General features: G+C 44.1%; 1 protein-coding gene across 1 annotated transcript in view; it reads right to left on the bottom strand.

The window, feature by feature from the left end:
• Positions 1 to 15850, bottom strand: part of DCAF7 (DDB1 and CUL4 associated factor 7) — a 41216-nt gene that overhangs the window by 6304 nt on the left and 19062 nt on the right. Inside the window, exons 2-6 of the mRNA XM_003942433.4 lie at positions 8872 to 9030; positions 8062 to 8173; positions 7525 to 7643; positions 3455 to 3664; positions 2348 to 2465 (exon numbers count right to left, since the gene is read on the bottom strand). Of these exons, the coding sequence (XP_003942482.1) occupies positions 2348 to 2465; positions 3455 to 3664; positions 7525 to 7643; positions 8062 to 8173; positions 8872 to 9030 (718 nt within the window). The remainder of the gene's footprint in view (positions 1 to 2347; positions 2466 to 3454; positions 3665 to 7524; positions 7644 to 8061; positions 8174 to 8871; positions 9031 to 15850) is intronic.

The raw sequence follows: 15850 nt of genomic DNA, 5'->3' as shown, positions 1-15850 counted from the left end.
CTGGGAATTCAAGCGCGCCACCACACCCGGCTAATTTTTACGTTTTTAGTAGAGACGGGTTTCACCATGTTGACCAGGCTGGTCTTGAACTCGTGACCTCAGATGATCCACCTGCCTCAGCCTTATAAAGTGCTGGGATTATGGGCATAAGTCACTGCACCCGGCCCATGTTACTTTTATAATCAAAATAGTAAGTTAATTTTAAAAAAAGAAAAAAAAAAGGCAATGGTCTTCAGAGCTGCAGTTTATCCTGACTCTGCCACGCATTCTGATGAAAGCTGGTCTCAGACAGGGAATCTGAATAAACTAAGCCTTAATAGGCAGGCTAATTGTAGGCAATACTGGTATTCTACCGAGACCACATAGTCTGGGCCAGGTGCAAGATCCCTCTTCCAGGGACAGTGTATGCCAAGAGGTCAGGGTATTGCCCCTCTAAAGCACTAAGTTCCTATCCTCAGTGCTCAACTGAGCACACTTGAACAACAGCTCCTTTGGTTGCAAGGGGCTCAAGGCAGGTGCAACACACAAAACGACGGCGAGCCAGGAGCAGAAAATGTGGCTTCTACGGGGCCAGTCCTGCTTTCCATGAATGATAGATGATACCTTCCTTTTCTGTTTCTTCCATCCCTCCCTATCCATACCCCTTAAAAAAAAAAAAAAAAAAAAAAAAAAAGAGGCCAATAGCGAAGAAGACAGACCATACATAACCTGAGGTATAGAAGGCAGCAGCAGACCCCCAACTGCTCTTCAAGAGCCCAGGGCCAAAATCAGGAAAAGCTTCATGCCTTCAAAATAATGCTCAAATGGTAGAAAAACACCAAAGTACATTGCTTCTTGGGCTTCATAACAAACCTTGTCCATTATAAGGCTACTGATTAGTGAAGAGAAGAAAAATACACAATAAAAAAGTTAAGGAGCAAAACACCACAAAGCTAGGACAGAATCCCATCCGTGCAAAAGGAAGAGGTATAGAATTGTCTTTGGGGGTATGGATGTACACTCCCGAATGTATACCAAAAGGGTCTGGAAGGTGACACATGAACTGTTGATAGAGGTCATCTATGCAGAGTGGGATGGAGGCAGAAATAATATAGGAAGGAGAAAAGATGACTTTCACGTTAAACATGCCTCTGTACAGTTTTCATTTTAAATAACAGATTGGCATTCATTATAGAATAAAAGTGTACTGACAACCAGCATATTTTTCTTTTCTTTTTTAAAAATTTATTTTAGAGGCAGGGTTTTGCTTGGTTGCCCAGGCTGGAGTGCAGTGGCACAATCATAGCTCACTATAACCTCAAACTCCTGGGCTCAAGGGATCCTCTCACCTCAGCCTCTAAGTAGCTGGGACTACAGGAATTCTCTACCACACCCAGATAATTTTCTAACTTTTTGTAGAGAAAAGGTCTCACTATACTGCTCAGGCTGGTCTCAAACTCCTGGCCTCATGCAATCCTCCCACCTTAGCCTCCTAAAATGTTACAATTACAGGCCTGAGATGCTGTGTGCCTGGCCCAACATATTTTTAAGAGGTATTCCTTTTATTTATTTATTTGGAGATGGAGTCTTGCTCTGTCACCCTGGCTGGAGGGCAGTGGCATAATCTCAGGTCACTGCAACCTCCACCTCCTGGGTTCAAGCAATTCTCCTGCCTCAGCTTCCCAAGTAGCTTGGACTACAGGTGTGTGCTGCTATGCCCAGCTAATTATTTTTGTATTTTTAGTAGAGACCAGGTTTCACTATGTTTGTCAGGCTGGTCACAAACTCCTGACCTCAGGTGACCCACCTACCTCAGCCTCCCAAAGTGCTGGGATTACAGGTGTGAGCCACCATGCCCAGTAAGGGGTACTCTCTTTGGTCTGGGAAATAGTGAAATGAAAACCACAAGTCACACACCACAACCAGGCAAAGTTCTGTGGGGCCCTCCAATGTAACCAGGGCTCACTGTGGGTTTGTTATAGTGATACCTGAAAGGTCCCATGGATATGTTGATCTTCGCAGTCCCAAAGATTCTGTTATATCCACAAGGGATGCCTCCTTTTCCTCGTATTCCTGGAATTGAGTCCTCTGTGCCACCCAGATTTTAGGGGGACAGTACAAGGCACAGGCCTATAACTGACACATGATGTAAATCATATATGGAAGATGCTCTGATGTCCATGAGGGTACAAGATCATCTAAAAATTTGTACTGCTTGAATTTCACAAGTGTGAAGAGGCTCTGACTAGTCACTTTTTATAAACCTCTCAAGACTGTCCTTAGAAAACAGTAACAATTACAATTCTAAAGAGCCAAAATGACAGATTTCCTCCATGTCTGCCAGATTCCTTTCCCCTACTGTGATTACCTGCAGTGCAGATGTGACACGATGAATGTGGGGCCCAAGCAATGCCATTGACACATGCTCGATGGTTGTTTAATCTGGCGACAGGTGTGCAGGGAACCCGGACATCTAGAATCACCACCTGCAGAAATAACAAGTAAAAGGCCTAGGATCGTCAGAGTTTGACAGAAAGAAACAAAAAATACTATCCACACACAAAAAATCTTTTTAGACATAACTCTTCTATTTGTGGATTTAAAGAACACTAGAGGGCTGAGCGCAGTGGCTCACACCGGTAATCCTAGCACTTTGGGAGGCTGAGGTGGGCGAATCACAAGGTCAGGAGTTTGAGACCAGCCTAGGCAACATGGTAAAACCCCGTCTCTACTAAAAATACAGATAGAGACTATAAACCTGTGTCCTTTGTCATCTTTCCCCTTAATCTTGTGGAAATCCTGTCTCTTTTGTTCTTTATTTTATTTATTTATTTATTTATTTTTGAGATGGAGTCTCACACTGTTGCCCTGGCTGGAGTGCAGTCATGTGATCCTGGCTCACTGCAACCTCTGCCTCCTGGGTTCAAGCAATTCTGCCTCAGCCTCCTGAGTAGCCTGGATTACAGGCGCACACCACCGCACCCAGCTTTTTTTTTTTTTTTTTTTTTTTTTTTTTTTTTTTTTAGTATTTTTAGTAGAGACAGGGTTTCACCAAGTTGGTAAGGCTGGTCTCAAACTCCTGATCTCATCATGATCCACTTGCCTGGGCCTCCTAAAGTGGTGGGATTATAGACATGAGCCACTGTGACCAGCCAAAAATTAAAAGTTCTTAAAAGGAATTCTTGTTCCAGATTAGGCTTTCTCAGTCCCGAAACTGCTGTCATTTTGTGTAGGATATACTTTGCTGGGGGACTGTCCTGGGCACTGTAGGATATTTAGCAGCCTCCCTGGTCTCCACCCACTAGATGCTATAGTACCACCTGCCTCTCCAGAGTTGTGACAACCAAAAATGCCTCTAGATATTCTCAAAGATACTCCGGGGGCCAAACTGCTCCAGTTGAGAACCACCCTTCTAGATATACTAAGCAGTGCTGGAGCTTGGCAGGACCCATGGTAGTCTGAGGGGAGTGCTCACCTCCATTCCATCCATGGCCATGGTGGCCAGGTAGTTAGGATCCTGCTTGTTCCAGCAGAGGCGAAGCAGTGGGTGATGCTGCGGGTCTTCATAAATGATGGTGCTGTGTTCTAGATGGCGGAGGTCAAACATCCGCACAGAGCCATCAGCACCCACAGAGGCAAACATGTCCCTGCCACCCCCGGCCCGGCTAAATGCAATATCATAGACCTGTTGGTGAATAAGAAGTTCCGGTCAGATTCAGATCCATTACCTCTTCTTCCTGTAGAAGAAAAATCTGCCATGTCCAGGTCACGTAAACCTCGCTCATGACAGAGAAGCAGGTAAATGAAGCCCAAACAGTGTTTGTGAATACTAAAACCTGAGAGCTCTAATATCAGTGGTTTCCCAAAGATGAAAGATCATTCTGCTATAGAAATTGGCTGGCTTCTTCCCACATTCCTGCTTTCCAAGTCTTCTTCCTCCAACCCCTGTGATAAAACAAAAGACACATACCCTGCTGACCAACAGAGCAGTGGCTGCCTTCTGCCACACTAAAAGAATGAGACATTTATTTCCTGGGCCTTGGTGGCTTTCACTTGTGCACAATAAGAGGCAGGTCTACGAGCACATTAAGGCCTAGATCATCAATCACAGAGGTGACAGCAACCCTCCTGTGGCCAGTTAATAGCAGTCAGACTGATTCTACTGTGAAACCTGGACCTGAGACTCATGTGCAAGAAAGACGTAACAGAAATTTTGAGTCATGGGAGGCCTAGATGTTCCCGTATTCACAAACAGGTGTAGTAGCACCCTCCTATCCTAGGATGTGTTGTTTATTCTCATAGTTGGTTTGTGGTCGTAAGCAAATCAATTTTTGAATCGGTTTTCTGCATTTATTATTTGCTGCAAACATTGCAAATCACTAACGTCTACAGAGGTAGAAAGCAATGGAGAGCTTCAGAGAAAGAGAGGATGAAGGCCGGGCGCAGCGGCTCACACCTGTAATCCCTGTACTTTGGGAAGCTGACGTGGGTGGATCATGAGGTCAAGAGATCAAGATCATCTTGGATAAAATGGTGAAACCCCATCTCTACTAAAAATACAAAAAAAATTAGCTGGGCCGGTAGCCGGCACCTGTAATCCCAGTTACTCCGGAGGCAAAGGCAGAATTGTTTGAACCCAGGAGGCAGAGGTTGCAGTGAGCCGAGATCAATCGCACCACTGCACTCCAGCCTGGGACAGAGAGAGACTCCATCTCAAAAAAAAAAAAGGAGAGGATGAAGAGAGCGAGAGCCAGAGCCAGAGCCAGAGCCAGAGCCAGACAAGTAGAGAAAGTAGAGAGAAACAGAAACAGACAAACTAATGCCAAACAAAACTCATCTTCTGGGGATAATGACAGCTGACTTCTGGGGAGACATGAGTAGAATTTCTCACTAAATACTGCAGCTCCAGTGTTGAGGTTCTGCCTACTGAGCGACACTGCCAAATCAGCATCTATTGCTACTTAACCTCATGAATTCCTTTTTTTCTGGCTATAAAGGAATTATGCTTCTCTCTCTATGGGAGGAAGTAGAAGTGGTTCAGAAGGGACTGTGCCAGTCATCAACAAGGAGGCACCCAGGTAGAGCTGCTTTAAGGCAGAGGTGTGTTTATCAATATGTATACCCCCCAATGCCAGCTCTTGATAACCCTCAGGGACAGAGATGCCACAGGTGCCATGGGCAATGTGGCTGAGTATGTAATGCTCGCTTGGCTCTAAGTGACTGCCCCTTCAGTGCTCCACCAGCATGGTTCATTGGGAGCCAAGAGATGGTGACAACACCCAAGTACACTAAACCCTCTTCTACACTGATCTCCCAGGTAGCAATGAGAGTCTCCAAAACAAGTCTTCTCCTAGAGAAAGGTGGACTGAGAACAATCAAAGGTGCCAGGAAGGTGCGATTACTGTTTCTCTAGAGCCATCATCCTATCTCAGGTTCTTTACTTCAAGACAAGACTGCCGGTCCAGGCCTGTCTGCTGTCAAGATCCATTCCTGGCCTTTCTCCCTGCTCTTCTCTCTGCCACAAGAGAACTGATTCTTAATAGCCTGCGTTTGGCAGGAGCTCAGATCTGCTGGCTGCTTCTGGCTGGTTCAGCCATGGAAGGCTTTGGTGGGAAGCTGGATGGTGGCAGGCAGGGAGAAGCTAAGGTTTTTCTCCTCCCCTTTCTCTGTTCCTAGAAGCATCTCTGTTAGGTAAACCCAGCCTCTGGGCTCCAGGAACCCTGCCTCCTTCCGTGGTCCCTCCAGCCTAAAGGCAGCGGCAGCTTTCTGCTGCTCCCATTCTATGGATGACCTCATTGCTACCTATGTGGCTTCTCAACCTCACCATCTTCTGTATAAGGAGCCCCTGGATTAAATCCTACAGTTGAAATACTTAAGAGTAATTCAATTTCCATTTTATCGGTTGGATCTAACAGACAACAGCAGGCTAAGTTGTCATATAACTAACATCAGCAGCTTGTTCAACCTGATGCCAAGAGGATTTCCCGAAGTTCCTTACTGGTCCTCTCTGCGGGACAAACTCTTCATTTGACCCCTAGTTTAGCAGCAGTCAAGTCTAGAAGTCTTGTAACAGAGCTAACCCTCAGGAGTATAGAAAGCCAAAGACAACCCCTTACTAAGAATGATAACCCGGGTCACATCTTCCGACACTGTTGACAACCTCAAGTTTCTGATCTAAGGTTAAGACATTCTTCTTTATCTGTATAGATATCAATACCCCTGTGTAAGGCAGGGTGGAAAAGAAAGGGAAACACTACCCACAGGAGATCAGAGTACCAGGAGCATGCAATGGCTCTAGGAGGAAAAGATTTAGGGACATTTTCCAAAATCACTGAGAAGAATGCTTTGATTAAAATGCAGCTGGCCAGGTGCAGTGGCTAATGCCTGTAATCCTAGCACTTTAGGAGGCCAAGGCAGGTGGGTCACCTAAGGTTGGGAGTTTGAGACCATCCTGGCCAACATGGTGAAACCCTGCCTCTACTAAAAATACAAAAATTAGCCAGGCATGGTGGCAGGCACCTGTAATCCCAGCTACTTGGGAGGTTGAGGCAGGAGACTCGATTGAGCTCAGGAGGTGGAGGTTGTAGTGAGCAGAGATTGTACCACTGCACTCCAGCCTGGGTGACAAGAGCAAAACTCCATCTCAAAAAAAAAAAAAAAAAAAAAAAAAAATGCAATCACAAATAGATCTCCTCAGTTTTCCCAATAAACACAGAAACATCACCATCAAAGTAAAATATACTCCATTGCCAACACTAATAAAAGTATAAAGATTAAGCCGGGCGCGGTGGCTCAAGCCTGTAATCCCAGCACTTTGGGAGGCTGAGGCGGGTGGATCACGAGGTCAAGAGATCGAGACCATCTCGGTCAACATGGTGAAACCCCATCTCTACTAAAAAAAAATACAAAAAATTAGCTGGGCATGGTGGCGCATGCCTGTAATCCCAGCTACTCAGGAGGCTGAGGCAGGAGAGTTGCCTGAACCCAGGAGGCGGAGGTTGCGGTGAGCCGAGATCGCACCATTGCACTCCGGCCTGGGTAATAAGAGTGAAACTCCGTCTCAAAAAAAAAAAAAAAAAAAGTATAAAGATTAAGTGAACATACTAGAACTTTGTAAAACATTTACAGAGAAAAATGGATAATTAGGTTTGTCTCTCAGACAATTTTTTCTCTTCCTGTCTCCCTTCCTTCCTCCCCAAATCTAATCTGTTTCAAGGTTAAGTATTACCCTAAGGTTATTTTTTAATCACATCAGTTCCCAATTCCTCTATTAGAGACTTCATTATTTTAAAAAAGCAATCTCTGGCATGAAAAGAACCATGACAGACCTTAGAATAAGTCATTTACATTAACCAGAAAAAGCATTAGTTTACAATAGTGTTGTTTTCCTGTTTTTGACACATTACTATTGTCAATTTAGACAAGAAGATGTTATGTTACGATTTTCTACATAAAGTGCAGAACAATGAGAAAACAATCTGTCCTCTTCCTGTGCTGAAGGCACAGAAAGCATTTGAGGAAAGACAAATGGAAAAGCATCATTACCTCTTTGTCATGGGCGATCAGTTGGGTCTTCACATGGCCAGAGACAAGATTCACTCGCCCTAACACCTGCCCTGTCTCCAGGCCCCAGATGGTGCACGTCGTATCAATGCTTGAGGTACCTGCAAACAACCAGTGTGAGTCAGGACTGAGGGGAGCAAGGTTCTCGGGCAAGCCTCCCTCCTGTGTCTATTCATCGCTAGGCTCAGAAAGCAACATACCACAAAGACTACAGAATACAACGTGGGGGGTACCGGCAGAGCCACAGAGAGCGTCAAGTACTCAATCCTCACTGCAGGATCTTAGATTTTAAGTGAGAATTCAATCCTCACCATAGGACCTTAGATTCTAAGTGGAGAGACAAGAGCTACACACATGGAAAGCTTGCCCACATGGAAGGAATTAATAAATAACCACATTCCACACCAAGCCTACTTCTCACTCGGCCTTGTTCTAGGATGATACACAGCCCAGTGTGACACCTGAGAAAATGTATTTTGGCTTCTTCCAGCTGAAATACATACTCCCTAACTCTCTTACCTAAAAGATAAGGATCCACCTCATTCCAGTCAAAGGAGGTCAGGGGAGCACAGAAATCCGAGTTCTTATTATTGTTTAGCAAACACTCCAGCCTCGTCTCTGTTTCACCAACCTGAAGGAACAAGATTTTTTTTTTAAATTAGCCAGTCTTATCCTCATAAAAAGTCTTTTTAAAAATCCCTGTTTAGGGAATATCTTAACAAATATACAACGTGAGGGAAAACATTTTTATCAAAAACAGTAACAAACCCAGGACTCCCTGAATGCTACTTTTCCCCATACTTTTTCCTCTGTCCAGCTTTGTTTTCTACATTTTCATCCTTGCATCTTCCTAGGGAAGAGGTCTTCTCACCTTGCCCAACCTGGAATCTCTGCACACGTGGACTAAGTCCACACTCGAGGACGTTGCTACTGTTGAGCTCAGCTGAGGGCGGAGGGAATCCTCCAAGATTCACTCACACACTTCATTAGAATCAATGCTCTGGTATTTGTTTAATTCACTCAAAAACATCTTGGCTGCAAACAGAATATGAGTTCCCAAGTAGTCCCACCTCCACTGAAAGCTGTCATTGTCACATTGGGTTGACTGAGCTGACTGCAGTCAGCAGCCAGACTTCATGGACTCTTGACTTGATTTACTAGAAAATCTGCTGAGCCAAACAAGGTCAGTCCATTCAGGCTTTGCTTGTTTCTCCCGTGTGGCAATGACACTCGATGCCTCTGACCCCTGTCTCTTCTGTGACTCCCCACTGCTAACAGCTGAGGCTGAGAAAGCCCACTTGTCTGGCTGCTAATAAAGCATCTGCTTACCCTCCACACACGGAGATAGTCGCCACTTGTTGCCAGTAGGTCTGGATAGACACCTTTTGTGTCAGGGATCCACATGAGCTTTGTGGTGGGGTACGGGTGGTCAAAGGTGTTTCTGCAAATAAACTCCGAACTCTCCTCATCTAAACCAACAAGCTGAACCTGTAACAAGCCAAAGTTGAGACATATAAGCATTTGTGAGCAGTACAGCAAATACATTAAATCCCTGGTAAGTGACAGTCTTTTTTTTATTTTTTATTTTTTATTATTATTATCATTTTTTTTTTTTTTTTGAGGCTGAGTTTCACTCTTGTTACCCAGGCTGGAGTGCAATGGCGCGATCTCGGCTCACCACAACCTCCGCCTCCTGGGTTCAGGCAATTCTCCTGCCTCAGTCTCCCGAGTAGCTGGGATTACAGGCACACGCCACCATGCCCAGCTAATTTTTTGTATTTTTAGTAGAGACGGGGTTTCACCATGTTGACCAGGATGGTCTCGATCTCTTGACCTTGTGATCCACCCGCCTCGGCCTCCCAAAGTGCTGGGATTACAGGCTTGAGCCACCGCGCCCGGCTATTTTTTATTTTTTTAAGATAAGGTCTTGCTCTGTTGCCCAGGCTGGAGTGCAGCGGTGCGACCACAGCTCAATGCTGCCTCCATTTCCCAGACTCAAGTGATCCACCTCAGCCTCTGAAGTAGCTGGGATTAGAGGCATGCACCACCATGCACAGCTAATTTTGTTCCTGTTTTGTAGAGACAAGGTCTCACATGTTGCCCAGGTTGGTCTCGAACTCCTGGGCTCAAGTGATTCTCCCACCTCAGCCTCCCAAAGAGCTGGGATTACAGACATGAGCCACTGTGCCTGACCAGTGACATGAGTCTTGATACTGTACTACACTAAACTGCAGAATCAAAAATGATTGCCCTGAGAGGGTATCTGGTCCAACCATCCCCTGGCAGACAAGGACACCCAGACTCAAAGGGGTGGTTACACTGAACACTACAAAGCCAGTAGGAGACAGAGACAAGATTTGATGACAGGTTTTCTGATTCAAATCCTGCATTCTTGACTCCAACTACGTAAGTGCACTATCTGCCAAGCCAAGTACACCTTTCCCTGAAACCCCTGAGGTCTTTGAAAATGAATAGGGGTGGTTTTGGCTGCCGCAATGACTGAAGTGCTAACGACATTTGGTGCTCAGGGGCCAGAAATATGAAACATCCCATGCAATTTCATTAAACAAACTAATGCTCACTTAAAAACCCAATGGTACACAACCCTCACAAACCCTAAACTCAACACTGGCTCATTATGTTTACACATAAAGGTATGTCGAATGACCGTTCAAGAGCCCAAACCACTGTGACAGGAAAAAAAGTGGGCACCATTGATGAAAGACCCACCTAGTTCTGATCACTTTTTTTTAGAGTCAATTTTAGCCCACCATTAACTTCCAGTCTTTGCTGTCAAACTCAACCTGGCTCAAAGGGAAATGACACTAACTGTACGTTTGTTTATGAACTTCCAACTGGAAGATGGAATGTTGGGGATATTTGGTAAAGAACCACAATAAGGGGAAAAGCACTAACCAGGCAACACAAAATAGAATTCCTTCTACTCATCTTTCTGACCTAACTCAATCTTAGACATCAGTATCTTCCAGACTCCCCCCTCGCCCACCACCCAAATAAAGTTAGGTATAGTTGCATACAATAAAACCCACGCAAGTGTACAGTTAGGTAAGTTTTGGCAAATGTACAATTGTATAACCCCCACAGGAAGATGTAAAGCATTTCCATTAACCCAAAAAGTTCTCCTTGGCTCCTCTGTAGTCAACCCTTTATACCTACCCCAAGTAGCCACTGATCTATGGTTTTGTCTCTCTGTAATACCATATAAATAGAATCAGATGGTCTTGAGTCTTCACTCAATACACCGCTCTTGAGATTCATCCATGTTCTAGTGTGTATCAGTAGTTGCTTCTTTTCTTACTGCCGAATAATACTGCATTATTTGCAATGTGGCACTCTTTAATTTTGGTTTTGTTTTTGAGACAGGGTCTCACTCTGTTGCACAAGCTGGAGTGCAGCGGCACAATCATGGTTCACTGCAGGCTCAATCTCCTGGGCTTAAGCAATCCTCCAGCTTTAGCTTCCTGAGTAGCTGGGCCCACAGGCATGTGCCACCACATCCAGCTAATTTCTAAATTTTTTGTAGAGATGGGGTTTCCTTATGTTGCCCAGGCTGGTCCCAAACTTCTGAACTCAAGCAATCCTCCTGTCTTGGCCTCCTAAAGCGCTGGGATTACAGATGTGAGCCACCATGCCAGGCCAATTTTTTTTTTTTTTTTTGAGACAGAGTTTCGCTCTTGTTACCCAGGCTGGAGTGCAATGGCGCGATCTCGGCTCACCACAACCTCCGCCTCCTGGGTTCAGGCAAATCTCCTGCCTCAGCCTCCTGAGCAGCTGGGATTACAGGCACGTGCCACCATGCCCAGCTAATTTTTTTGTATTTTTAGTAGAGACAGGGTTTCACAATGTTGACCAGGATGGTCTTGATCTCTTGACCTCGTGATCCACCCACCTCGGCCTCCCAAAGTGCTGGGATTACAGGCTTGAGCCACCGCACCCGGCCCAAGGCCAATTTTTTATGTCCTAGTTAAGAAAGTTTTGCCTAATCCCAGGTCCCAGATATTTTTTCCTATGTTTTCTTTTAAAAGTTTTCTAGTTTTAGGCTTCATATTTAGGTCTCGAGTCATTTCAAGTTAAATTTTTATATGGTATGATATGAATCAAGGTTTGCTTTTTTTTTGTTTTGTTTTGAGATGGAGTTGCGCTCTTGCTGCCCAGGCTGGAGTGCAACAGCATGATCTTGGCTCACTGCAACCTCTACCTCCTAGGTTCAAGCAATTCTCCTACCTCAGCCTCCTGAGCTGGGACTACAAGCATGTGCTACTGTGCCTGGCTAATTTTTTTTCTATTTTTAGTAGAAACGGGGTTTCACCATTTTGGCCAGTATGGTCTCGAACTCCTGACTTCAGGTGATAAACCTGCCTTGGCCTCCCAAACTGCTAGGATTACAGGTGTGAGCCACTGACCCTGACCAAGGTTTGCTTTTTTACATATGAATGTCTGACTGTCCCAGCATCATTAGCTGGGATGACATTCTTTCGCCTATGAATTACTTTGACCCCTTTATTGAAAATCAGCTGACCATGTATTTATTTCTGGACTTTATTCTGTTAACATTATCTATCTGCCTACCTGTTTGCCAGCAGGCAAACTGTCTTGACTGTAGTAGAGTTCTAGTAAGTTCTAAAGTCAGATAGTGAGTTCTTCAACTTTGTTCTTCTTTTTCAAAATTGTTTTGCTATTCTATACTTTTGTTTTCCATGTACATTATACAATCAGCTTGTCAAATTTTACAAAAAGCCTGCTGAGATTCTGATTGGGATTGTGTTGAATCAGTTTGGGGAGAACTGACATCTTACAATACTAAGTCTTCCAATCCATAAACAAAGCAATTTCTCCATTATTTTAGGTTTTTTTGTTTTTTGTTTTTTGTTTTTGAGATAGTGTCTTTCTCTAGAACCCACGTTGGAGTGCGGTGGCGTAATGTTAGCTCACTACAACCTCTGCCTCCCAGGTTCAAGTGACCCTCATGCCTCTGCTGGGACTACAGGTGTGCACCACCATACCCAGGTAATTTTTGTATTTTTAGTAGAGATGGGGTTTTGCCATTTTGGCCAGGTTAGTCTCTAACTCCTGGCCTCAAGTAATCTGCCTGTCTTGACCTCCCAGGGTACTGGGATTACAAGCATGAACCACCGTGCCCAGCTGCCTTAATTTATTTCAGCAATGTTTTAAAGTTTTCAGCGTATTTCTTACGATTCTTTCATTAATTTTATTTCTTTTTTCTTTTGCTGATACTAAGTCTTGCTCTGTCACCTTAGCTGGAGTGCAGTGGCATGATCTCCGCTTACTGCAACCTCCGTCTCCCAGGTTCAAGCGATTCTCCTGCCTCAGCCTCCCATACAGCTGGAATTACAGGTATGCACTACCACATCTGGCTATTTTTTTGTATTTTTTAGTTAAGACAGGGTTTCACTATGTTGGCCAGGCTAGTCTCAAACTCCTGACCTCAAGTGATCTGCCCACTTCAGCTTCCCAAAGTGCTGGGATTACCGGCATGAGCCACTGCACCCGGTCCATTAACTTTATTTCTACTTAAGTTTTATGCTATTATAAATGAAATTGTGTTTTATTTATTTTTAAGACAGGGTCTTGCTCTGTCACTCAGTGTGGAGTACAGTGGCTCGATCATAGCTCACTACAGCCTTGACTGACCTCCAAGGCTCAAGTGATCCTCCCACCTCAGCCTCCCAAGTAGCTGGGACTGCAGATGCAAACCACCGTACCCAGCTACTTCTTGCATTTTTTTGTAGAGACAGGGTTTTGCCATGTTGTCCAGGCTGGTCTTGAACTGCTGGGCTCTAGTGATCCATCCACCTTGGCCTCCCAGTATGTTGGAATTACACATATGAGCTACTGTGCTTGACCATGACACTGTTTTAAATTCTATTTCCAATTGTTCATTGCCATTGCATATAGAAATACAATTGATTTTTGTACATCTATCTTGTCTTCTATAACTTTGCTATATTAGTTACTACTTTTAGTAGCTTTTTTGTAGATTCCTAAGGTGTTTTCTATGTATATTCATAGGTCTTGTCACCCATGTTTAACTCTTAAAAATGATGACTAAGTCTAACTATTCATTTTATGGAGCACCCACAGACTTTCAACAACCATATGATTGTTAGGGGAGATAATGGATGAAGATGTAAAGGGAGACAAAACCCAGTGCTCTAAAACACTTAAGACAGCAATGCAAGTAATGTCACAGGGTAACACATGATTGGGTGCTTATTTATGACACAGATAATAATCAATAACAACTGAGAGGAAAGAGTAGTAATTCAAACTGGGCACCTGAGGAAAAGTGGAGTTAGCATCTGAGCAGAGTCTTCAAAAGAGAAGAGGAATGATCTGGATAGGCAAATAGGAATGGGAAAGGCATCCCAGGTATGTGGAACAGAAGGGGCAAAGTACAAAGGCGGCAAAACTAAATGACCTATTTGGTAGCAGCAAGCCAGCCTGTTTGAGAGAGGCACGTAGGAGTGCAGTGGAGATGCAGCTGAAAAACTGTGCTGAGGGTAGGCTGGAAAGCCCCAGAAGTAACCATGGGCTTAGCTCCATAAATGTGTCTTGAGAAGACAGTGGTATGATTATAAGGCCTCTGAGGATAACACATCTGGTAATATGGGCAGGACAGACTGGATCAAGGAGGCAGCTGGAGGCAGGGAGCCCAGAGGGTAACAGGGGAAAGATGAGGGTCTATGGTGACTGATAGTGAGAATGGCAAGGGATAACCAGGGATGGCTGCACAAGGGACGGTGACCAAATGCACAGTTCTTACATGAAACTGAAAAGTTAACATTCAAGGGCTGGGCACGGTGGCTCACGCCTGTAATGCCAGCGGAGGTTGCGGTGAGCCAACATCGCGCCATTGCACTCCGCAACAAGAGCGAAACTCTGCCTCAAAAAAAAAAAAAAAAAAAAGAAATATTTAGTCAACAGCTACTAGGAGTCAGGCACTGTTTTAAGTGCTGTGGATATATCAGGGAGCACGAAGTCCCGAATCTCTTTAATCTTGCAGATGACACTGTGAAGTTAACCTGGAAGAAAGAATGCCTTTCAAGTCATCAGAGATTTCCTCCCAGACTTCAAGTATCGAATCTTGTGAGCATTTGCCACTTAGGATCCTCTTAGCCTGACAAGGCTTTCCACCACCTGGTCCTAACTTACCTTACACCTTCATTTATCTAGTCACTGTTTCCCATCGCTTTCCTTACACTTCCCTCTGTACCTGTAAAGTCCTCATGCCTCCTTTCCATTGACCCAAATCTTGCCCAATGTTAATACAGCACAGTGGCATCAGGCTTCTAGAGCTCCCTACTTACCACCTGCTAACTGTTAAGACTTGGGACATGTTACTTAACTCTGCTAATCTTGTTTCCCAGTCTGTAAAGTGAGGATATTCACAACACCTACCTCGAGCTGTATGTAGCAACTCTATGTAGAACTGTCTTACTCAATATACTCGACAGTGCCTGACTCCTAGTAGCTGTCCATTAAATACTTCTTACATAAATATATAAATGAAATATCTGGCTCACAATATACATCAGAGGCTTATTCTCTCCTTTTTTTTTTTGAGACAAGGCCTCACTCTATCACCCAGGATGCAGTGTGGTGGCTCACTGTAAACTCTACCTCCTAGGCTCAAAATTTAATATTATGACATTTCACCTCTTTCATAAAGCATTTATAGTTTTCCTGGTCCAGTGCTCTTTCTTTCAGTGCTTATCTATCTCTACCATCTATTTGGTGACTAATCCCATAGTGCCTCATGAAAGCATTAACATTACTGTCTTATGCTATTTCACTTAGTAAATGCTTTAAATATAGGCCTGTGTCTTACTTCTGCTTGTACTGCCTACAGCAATGGTTTTCCAACTTAGCTATCAGACTTGCCGGAAGTGGTTTACATTCCTAGGCCTTCAACTCCAGCCTAAGGGTCCAATTGAGTAAGTGTCAAGTGGGGCCCAGGACTCTCTATTCTTAGGAATCAACACCGCTGGTGATATCATTTCAGCAAAGTTTGACAATCTCTGCACAACAGTACCTAACCTAGGAGAGAAGTCAGAAAATAGCTGAGATTCAATCTTTCCTTGAGCTTCTCAATGCTTTCAGAAGAGTTAATGACTGAAATTTTTCTTTTTTATTTTACTGTATTTTTCATTTATTGATGACTTAAATTTTTAATTTGAATTCAATAACAAAGCCATCCTCATTGTTCAGAAAGGGCTCATGAAATTTAAAAGTCCTGAAGTAATATTTTAAAATAATTTTCCCCAAT

This window comes from Saimiri boliviensis, chromosome 17 (genome assembly GCF_048565385.1).
Source record: "Saimiri boliviensis isolate mSaiBol1 chromosome 17, mSaiBol1.pri, whole genome shotgun sequence".
NCBI lineage: Eukaryota > Metazoa > Chordata > Mammalia > Primates > Cebidae > Saimiri > Saimiri boliviensis.
Note: the sequence above shows the minus strand (reverse complement) of the source record. Positions and strands in the feature narration are given on the sequence as shown.